Source organism: Seriola lalandi, unplaced genomic scaffold, assembly GCF_002814215.2.
Source record: "Seriola lalandi dorsalis isolate HSWRI2012SDOR001 ecotype SW California unplaced genomic scaffold, Sedor1 jcf7180002054929, whole genome shotgun sequence".
In the NCBI taxonomy this organism is placed as follows: Eukaryota; Metazoa; Chordata; class Actinopteri; order Carangiformes; family Carangidae; genus Seriola; species Seriola lalandi.
Genome location: NW_019525481.1, coordinates 386,721 through 396,241, shown reverse-complemented (window position 1 = coordinate 396,241; position 9,521 = coordinate 386,721). Strand labels below are relative to the sequence as shown.

At 42.8% G+C, this 9,521-nt stretch overlaps 1 protein-coding gene across 2 annotated transcripts in view; it reads right to left on the bottom strand.

The window, feature by feature from the left end:
• Positions 1–9,521, bottom strand: part of LOC111644319 (USP6 N-terminal-like protein) — a 29,784-nt gene that overhangs the window by 11,825 nt on the left and 8,438 nt on the right. The window contains exons 2-7 of one of the 2 annotated variants that reach the window (XM_087170122.1): positions 8,543–8,726; positions 7,388–7,473; positions 7,231–7,270; positions 5,977–6,057; positions 4,506–4,613; positions 2,359–2,468 (exon numbers count right to left, since the gene is read on the bottom strand). In XM_087170122.1, coding sequence (XP_087026248.1) covers positions 2,359–2,468; positions 4,506–4,613; positions 5,977–6,057; positions 7,231–7,270; positions 7,388–7,392 — 344 coding nt within the window. In that variant the 5' untranslated portion in view covers positions 7,393–7,473; positions 8,543–8,726. The remainder of the gene's footprint in view (positions 1–2,358; positions 2,469–4,505; positions 4,614–5,976; positions 6,058–7,230; positions 7,271–7,387; positions 7,474–8,542; positions 8,727–9,521) is intronic. The other variant, XM_023393156.2, reaches the window with a different exon arrangement.

Genomic DNA, 9,521 nt, shown 5'->3' with positions numbered 1-9,521 from the left:
ATATACATAAAACATAGAGAGAGGAGGAGAGAGGAGGAGAGAGGAGAGGAGAGGAGAGGAGGAGAGGAGAGAGGAGGAGAGAGGAGAGTAGAGGAGGAGGGAGGAGAGAGAGGAGAGGAGGAGGGAGGAGAGGAGGAGAGAGGAGAGAGGAGAGGAGAGGAGGAGAGAGGAGAGAGGAGAGGAGGAGGGAGGAGAGAGGAGAGGAGGAGAGAGAGGAGGAGAGGAGGAGAGGAGGAGAGAGGAGGAGAGGAGGAGGGAGGAGAGAGGAGAGGAGGAGAGGAGGAGAGAGAGGAGGAGAGAGGAGAGAGGAGGAGGAGAGGAGGAGAGAGGAGGAGAGGAGGAGAGGAGGAGACAAAATGATGCCACTTATTTACTCATGAAATGCATGAGTCACATGACTCTGAGGTTCCGTCTGTTCTCTGTTCAAACGTTCCACTATAGGGAGGTTTGTCATTTTGTGGATCGTTTAAACTGGACTGTGACACAAGCAGAGAAACTCAAAGTGAACTCACAGAGAACTGAGAACATGGAGAACCCAGAGAACAGACGAGAGAACATAGAGAACAGAGAACATGGACAACACAGAGAAAAGAGAGAACATAGAGAACAGGGAAGAACATAAAACACATAGAACATAGAACACAGAAAACACAGCACGCAAAACAAGAAAGAACACAGAGAACAAAGAGAACAGAATGTAGAGAACGGAGAACAAAGAGAATCAAAACTTGCAGAAACAGAACACTGAGAACACAAACACTGAACACAGAAAACACAAACGTCACAGGAAATAGAAAACAGAACACAGAGAACACAACAAAGAGAACGCAACCCACATAACAGAACACATAAAAATGCGGATAGGCCAGAACACGGAGAACAGAGAGAACACGGCTCTGCAGCACCACTGCTGCTCTCCGTCTCTATAAAAAGGTTCATTTCTGCAGCGCCGCTGATCCTCTGTTAAATATTGAAAGGTTCTGCTGCCCCAGACTTTCCACTGCCGCTCCCGAACAGGCCTGCGGTCTATTAAACTGTCAGTGACATCACTGTGCTGCAGGATCGGGTTCCACACACACCGCCGACGCAGCCTGCCCACCTCTCTCACACTCGGTCCAGTTCACACCGAGGTCACAGAATCACCGGCTCCGTTCTCCTTCCTCCTGGATCCGAACTCCACTGAACCGAATGGAACGTGGCCAAAAGTATGTGGACACCTGAGCACGTCATGACATTTGACGTGCTGCCGTTCGATGTTATTTTTTCTTTAAATGTTCTACACAGTGGACATCAAGTTCTGTTTCCTGTGTCGAACCACAATGAGGTTTTGTAGTAACGCAACCGTGGGAACCTTTTGAGACATGTTTGTCTGATCCTGAATTATTCTGCACGTCATCCCGGTCGCTAATGTGAACTACATACAGTCAGTGTTTTTGTTTTTTTATTAAAAATACCTGAATCTTTTAAAGAGGTAGTTGGGATTAAACAGACTAGTTTCAAGTCATTAAAAAACTATAAACTGTTAAAGAAAATAACGTATGAAAATAGTTTTTTTTTGCCTCGTTAGCAGCTCGTTTCTGGGGATGGCACCAGACTGAAATATCACTACAACCATCAGATGGATTGACATGAGACATTCAGGGTTCCCAGAGGATGAATCCTACTAACTGCAGCCAGGTTCACATCCACCACTACTGTTTACATGGGTGTCCACATACTTTTGACCACATGGTGTTATTCTATTAGGAATGAAAAGTTGAATTAATCTCAAAAGCTCAGAGCACTCAGTGGTTTTGCTGCTTCAGTCGTACTTGGTCTGGTATGACCAGTAGCGTAATCCCTGATTTTTTCTTTCTGCTGTTGCCGGGAACCTCCAATAAACCAGCAGCAGATGATCGCAGTGTTCTTGAGGCCAAATAGTTAACAAGGGAGTTGACGATACAGCTCGGTCCTCGCCCATCAGAGGCCTTGTATAGAGGGAGGAGGACTTTAAAATCAACTCTACATGTAACAGGAAGCTAAATGGACCAATGTGCTCTCTCCTCCTGGTTCTGGTTAACAGCCGAGCTGCAGAGCTTTGAATGAGCCGAAGCCGAAGCCGGAGAAAAGTGCATCACAGTAATGGAGTCGGCTTGAAATAACAGAATGAATCAGTTATGTAGTTACTTAAACTCAGTATAGTCTAATTATCTGTTCTTAATTTCTTTGTAACTTGAACGTCACCTCCGACAAAGCCAAGTGGTTCAGAGAGCGATTATAAATATCCGTTCAGTAATGTGAGTCAGAGCTGCTCCACCTGATGAAATAAATGACAGATGGAAAATCTGACACGAAAACTGCTGCGTCCCTGACACTTACTTGACTCCAAAGCGATCCATGAACATGATATGGTTTCGAAAGGTCCTGTTGATGTCCAGGTCGATCTGCTTGATCTCGGATGAGTAGAGTCGGGCCTGCTCCTTCATTTTCTGAGAGGAAAAAACCAGAGGTGAGTCAACATGGACGGGGTCGGGCGGTTGAGAGATACTTGTGACTGAGTGAAGTGGCCCAAATGAAAGAAATAAAATGTGTTTCGATTACAGATGCTTGACAAGAAACAGGGGTTTACTTTGTACTTTTCCAATGAAAGCAGGACACATGGAAAATGTTTAATCCTCATTATTTTACTAATCTGTTCCTTTACGCCTCAGATGTAGCAAAATAAATGGATATAACTCAAAGTAATTAGACTGTATTTGGGTAATACGTAAATAAGCAGCATCAATATTTTTATTTCATGCTAAAAAATAACAACAGGCCATAAATAATGTGCCAAAAAAAGCATAAAATATTAAATCTGATTGATTTGATTATTTCTAATAAATCTCAGTTACATTTTCATCTGCTTGTTTTTCCCTCACTGACCTAATCCAGTGCACTTTGGTAAAAAGCCGGTGTGTGTTGCTAATCCTGCTGCGTGTTGTGATGGCAGGGAGGATAAATATGTGTCAGGTCAAACGTTTGGATTTAAATGTCCATCTGCTCCGACGGCTAATCAGAGACATTTACAAATCCAGAAGGGACGTCAGCCTGGACCTTTGGTGGCTTATTCCACATCCAGAGTTTTATTCACAGAGTCTCAACCTTTAAAGCTGCTAAGAGGTTTAAAGTCTAAATCATGTCTGAATATGTAACAGAGTCACAGAAATGTTTATCCAAAAAAAAAATGGAGAGAACTGAATAAGTTCTTCACCACATTTTGTTGTTTGTCAGAACGTTAGCTAGCAGGTGGAGTTAACTAGCAGGTGGAGTTAGCTAGCAGGTGGAGTTAGCTAGCAGGTGGAGTTAGCTAGCGGGTGGAGTTAGTTAACAATAACACTTAAGTTTCTTTAATGGAAAAATAAACATTTTACTAAACATTTGTTTACCAGAGTTGCGCAAGAATATCGATACCAGTTTCATCTCTGTGCGTCAAAGGACATGTTAGCGTACGGATCAGCCCAGTTTGTAACGTAGTTATTTCTTTTTACTTAACACTCAGAAACCTTGATTTTATTATCAATGCATTGGACAATTATTTTCTTTAATAATCCATCCATTGATTATTAAGTTTATAAATGTCAAAAAAGAGTGAAAGATGTGTATCATTGATGCCCAAGTTAATCTATAAAGTTTTTGACTAACAGTAGAAAACACAAAAATGTTAAGTTTTTTTGTCATAAAAGATAGAAAATATTTACATTTCAGAAGCTGGAACCAGTGAAAGCTTCTGCAATCATTTAATCAATGATTAATTTCTGCTCCAGAGTACTGTTCGGTCTCTGGGTGCCGGGGGAAATAATGAAACTGACCTGTGTCATGGGGGTCACCAAGAAATGTTTGCCCCAGGCCCGTCGAGGTGGTTAATCCAACAGTGGCCTGGCTCAAAACAAACACTGAAGCAGGGGAAACTTGCTTTTTGCAAAGGAGACAAAATACACCCTTGATGGTCACGTCATGTTATTGTTATGTAACTCGAGCTGTATTTCTCTGGGTTTAGTTTCTGTTTCTGAGAACTCAACACACTCTTCATCTTGTACATGGACTCTGCACAGAGGTGCTGATGAATAAAAAGGTATTTGTCGAAGCAGCACAAACTGTGAAGGCTCCTCAGACACCACAGTGTGTTTTTTTGAAGACTATTTTCCACATAAGTTAAATATAACACCACATTTGAGGACGTGTGTGTGTTTTTTCTTTCCCTTTCCGCCTCTACCTGAGCTGGACTAGCAGCTTCCCCGTTTCCAGTCTTTGTGCTAATCTGGGATAAAGTAGTCCTGGACCTGAATCCATCTTCTCATCTGACTCTAGGAAACTGTCCTTTTAAATAAATAAAACATCTTTTACATAAGCATACTAATATTTCTTGTTATGTTTTGTCCAACATATTTGCTGATACTGATATATCTCAAGCTAATTTCAGTACTTTATACTTTATCAGTATTTTCAAAGAGAATACACTGATTTATCACATTATGAACGGATACCTCATATTTGCCCTCGTTCTCCTTCTTAGTCCTCTCCACATCCAGCATCAGGGCCCAGGCCCGGCCTCGGAGCTGCAGGGGAATGCCCTTGTACACTCGTTTCACCATCTGACAACAGAGAGAGGGAGGAAAACATAAACACTGAGTGAACGTTATGGCCAGAGGGTTTGGAGAGCTGACTCTCTAAAATGTGAGTCACCGGAAAGTTTAACCACCTCCTGTTCGCCTACGTCAATATTCACGAGAACAAAGGTTTTTCACATTTGAGGCATAATCACTGAGCACGAAGCAGGTTTCGTGTGTGTGTGTCTGACATTGATGAAGTAACTGCTGGGAGTAATAATGTTATTGTTTACCTGTGTTGGTTAGATGGATTTCAAACATCCCAACGTAAACCCACACGTTCAATACCACAAATTTTAAACTTCAAAAACGACGTTAGCAGCTGTTTCCATCCTACTTCTTCCTGTGGAGGAGCCCGGCGTTCAAGATGAGATCACGGTTTCTAAAATGTCCTTCCCTCTTTATTTTTGTATAACTTTTCTTCATGGACAAAACCAGATTTGTTTGAATCCCTGGTTGGTCACTTACCTTTATCAGGTAAGTTTTGGGTTCAACTACATCAGGCAAGATTCAACTGATGAAGGTCGACAGAAGCAAAATGTTTAAACTACAAACAGGACGAACAAATAACCAACAATGTGCTGGAAGAAAAGAGAGATGAGACTTAAACTTGGAGCTGCATTAATCCATTTATATAATGTTTTGGTCACTTAGTTTCCTCCTTTCACACCCAGCAGTTACAGAGCAACACGGTCGTTCATCTAGAGTGGCGTTCGTGTCTAGTGTTCCCGCTCTTTTAGCTCTGTTTTTGGTCTCCGCCAGTTCCTGAGAAAATCATCTGGCTCTTTAGCTGCTAAATGCTCCAGATTCCTCACCAGCTGCTGCTCTTACTGCTGTGCTGCTTTTGAAAACAGCTGCCTGCTCCAGCTGGAAACACTAAGACTGAACCATGAATGTGATAGAAAAACCAAAAGTAGGAGCTAAAAGAGGCTAAAAAGCTCCATAGAGCTGCAGATGATTCTCTGTGTGTTTATAATATGAAAACTATTGATCTAAACAGCCATTAAAAACTTTGTCCATCTCGAAGTATCGCCTAGTTTGACTCATATTTTATGGATTACGTTCAGCTCTGATCCGGATGAGAGATGAGATTCAGGATGAGTGTGGCCTGTAGGAATCCAGCGTCTCTCTACAGTGAAGTGAACCCAGCACTGCCAGCTGTGATGATTCATTGTGTGACTTCACAGTAACAATTCTCAGTGACCACATAGAAACCAGCTCCCACTTTACATACTTGTCTGCAGTCGTCTGAACTCTGCAGCAGTGAAGTCATTTTAATTAAAAAACGATAAACATGTTTTCAGTCTCCACATGGTGCAGCTCTGGTATGTGTGGACTAGTTACTCACCCGGTCACTGCTCTTGTATTTCTCCCACTTCTTCACCATCTTTAGCCATTTCTCTGCTCTCTCTATCTCCAGCTGCTTCAACTGTGAAAGGAGACATGAGCTGGTAAACAAAAACCCACAGTCCTTATTTCCTTAGTCTCCACTGGACAGAACCAAGTGGTTACAACAACATGGCCGTTATCTCTGGAGCAGTAATTCCAGGGGTTACGGTGCTTAAGCAGTTGCCAGGGGGTAGTTAGGCTGTTTGCATAGTTCACATCCTGAGTCAGCTATAACACCTCACTGTATGTTCAGACCGAAAGCAGCGAGAACAACAAAGTGACCGGAAGTCATTCACATTGGCGGCGCGTCTTGGGTGGCGTGGGCGTCAGAAATAAGCTGTGTTCCACTTCAGGCGCTGCGTCCTTCGGAGGCTGCATTTGAAGACAGATTGCGTCACATTAGCACAACTAGGATGTCCCATTTCGAAGGCTCCTTCAAATACGGTCGAGAATTGCGTCCTTCCATTCCTTGGCAACGAAGGAACCGACGGGTGGATCCTTCGTGGTCCAACCTATCCCATGATTCATTGCGTGCCAGCAACATAAGCAAACGACACCGACAGAGAGCCCGAGGACGACACTGTTAAATGTAAGTATTGAGTTTCAGCTCAGTTCAACAGCTAACAGTACGACTGTTCAAACCAAGGACCTTAAAACTACAAGTTTTTATGAAAAAAAGTCTCATCTCGGTTCGGACTTTGTGGTCTAAGACAGCAACGAAGGAATACACATATTTGTAGGCAACTTTATATTCATGAGCTATGACGCGGTTCAACGGCAACCAATCAAAATGCAGAAGTGCTCCACTGTGGAGAACACGAGAAGTCCCTGTTTGCTTACAGTGACGTAAATTTGAAAAACCAATGCATGGACAGAGGTGTCTGACACCGTAGGTGTTCCAAGTGAGTTGGTGAAGTGTAGCTTATGATATATTTTGTGAAAATAGGAGGGAATTACATGCTAACTAGCGCCAAATACAAACAGAGCGCCCACGAACTTCAACAGCGAACGAACAGCCAGAGCGATTTCTTTCACTCTTGCCGCTTTCGGTCTGAACGTATGGTTTCCTCTCCACAAACTAGCAGAGGAGTCAAAATAGTTAGCCAACTAAAAGTAACTGATTAAACTGTTTAAATAGTCGGCTAATAGAGGATAAAAATATTTGAAATAATTAGCTAAAAGTAACATGATGGATGGAGCGCTGAGTCTTTACCTTCACCTCGTGTGCAGTCGGGGCTTGTAGTTCGTCCTCGCTGGAAAATAAAAAGACGAAAAGTGACGAACATCATCAACAAACTGACTGCACAGCGCCACCTTGTGGAAGGAAACTGCTGTGACCGAGTGTGAGGAGAAACACAGGAAGGACTTACTGCATGAAGCCGAAGCGGTCGATGACTTTGTAGATGCTGTAGTCGGCATCTTCCCAGGGGTCGATCTCCACCCCGCCCTGCCTGCCCTGGAGACACAGACACTCACAGACTTACATGGATGCAAAGAGAAAAGCACACACACACACACACACACACACACACACACACACTGAAACTGACGATAAAACTAACACTACAATGTTTTAGATTAAATGGAACCTATGAAATCTGCATCCAAAATTTTTTTCACCTGAGAACAAGGCAGTTTGGGGGTTGAATGTCTTGCTCCAGGGTTAAGTTTAAGTTAAGGGGAGCAAATGTTGCTTCATTTTGTTGTTCATTCAATCATTTCATTTCATTTATTTATTTATTTGACACAAATCAGAATATAATGCAAGTAAAAACATAGAAATATGATAATGGCAACAGGTGTAAATGGGACACACTAATAAGGTTCATACCTAATACCTAAAACCCTAAAAAGAGTAAGTGAATAGTCTAAAAACATACTGTATATCCCATCAGTACAAACATGAATTCAAACAGAAATAAATGGTTGTTTGCATTTGAGCTAGCTGACAGCTGACGCAGGTTAGAAACCGAACTCTGGTGTTTAAATGCTGCAGTAACAGTGTTTAAAAACCAAGACACGGTTTAATCAGGATACATTCACAGATACGTGTAAAAGTTCTGACTCGGATAATGGACCACTGAGACATCAGGAGGAAGGTTTTTCCATGAATGTCTGTGCAGGATAATACCATGGCAACCCATCCATCCAATCTGACGAAGCCACCTTTAGCGCTACGAGCTGCTAGCATGGCGCAAAAAATTATATTTACTGTAATTACAACACATTTTATTCAGATTCACACACAGTCTGCACACAAACACACACACACACACACACGGCAGTAACAGTTTTCACTAAAAGGTCTGAACACAAACACTTTTAATGAGTAACTAAATAACTCTAACAGCATGTGTAAAGTCAGACTCCACAGGGAAACTGTCCAACCAAAACACGAGCTCAGAATCTGCATTAACCAGCACAAAGTTTAGGAGTAATGTTTGTATCATGGAAAATCCATTTAAGCAACAATCTGGTCCCAGTGTTGACATAACAGAGAGGGAACTAATCCTCCGACAGCCTACCGGAGAGGCCACTGCCGTGTGGTTGGCTGCCTGTCTGGAAGGCGGCCAATCACACTCCTGCTCTCAGCGAGGAGGAGGAGGGGGGCGCACGGCTTCATCGTGGTTGAGTCGGCACTCTGAGCCCCGGAGGCACCGCGAGTGATGTCAGCGTCATGAAAGTGAGAGGACTAAAAATACTTTCTCACTGAGGGTGTTTGGAGTGGCAGAGAGAGAGAGAGAGAGAGAGAGAGAGAGATTAGAGCTGTGTTTGAATTTTAAATCTGCCACACTGATGTACAGTGCTACTACTGCAGGAAATGAATGGACTGAACATTTCACTGAATTAAACTTTAAGCTTTAATGCATTTCCCTGTGGGAGTTTGGACGGTCTACGTTGGGATGAAAAAACCAAATAATCCAAATCCCGTCAGATACTGAAAGCTGGTATCGAATGTCACATGATGTATGACAATCATTAATAACACCTGCATGGTTTCCTCTGGCAGCATCATGACGCGTCTACCTGTCAGGACACACCTTGACTCCTGTGTGCACTGTGGTGTCAAATGAAGCCAACATCTGTGACGTGGACGTAATTTTTTATGATCAGATAGCTCCTCATTTAAAACCAAATTTTGCAAGTTTGACCATATTTTTTTCAAGCTTTCATCCACATCACATGGCTTTCTTCAGGGGATGGAATTACTTTCGACTCTACTGGAGTTTCTGTGGTGACACGACATTTCATCTTCATGGCTGGATCAAGATCACCTGACTGTGCCATTAAACAGCTGATAAACCTGCAACAGAGGAGCTGCATTAAAGGATGCAGGATTTTTAAGGGATGTGCAATGTTCAATATGAATACGACAGACTGAGACTGATGTCAGCTGACTCAGAGAGCAGGAAGTGTCAGGGGAAGAGAGGTGAAGCAAGGTTAAGTTGGTCTGATACATAAATCTGTGGCAGGTTTTTTACCCAGAATAGAACAGGGGGGGGT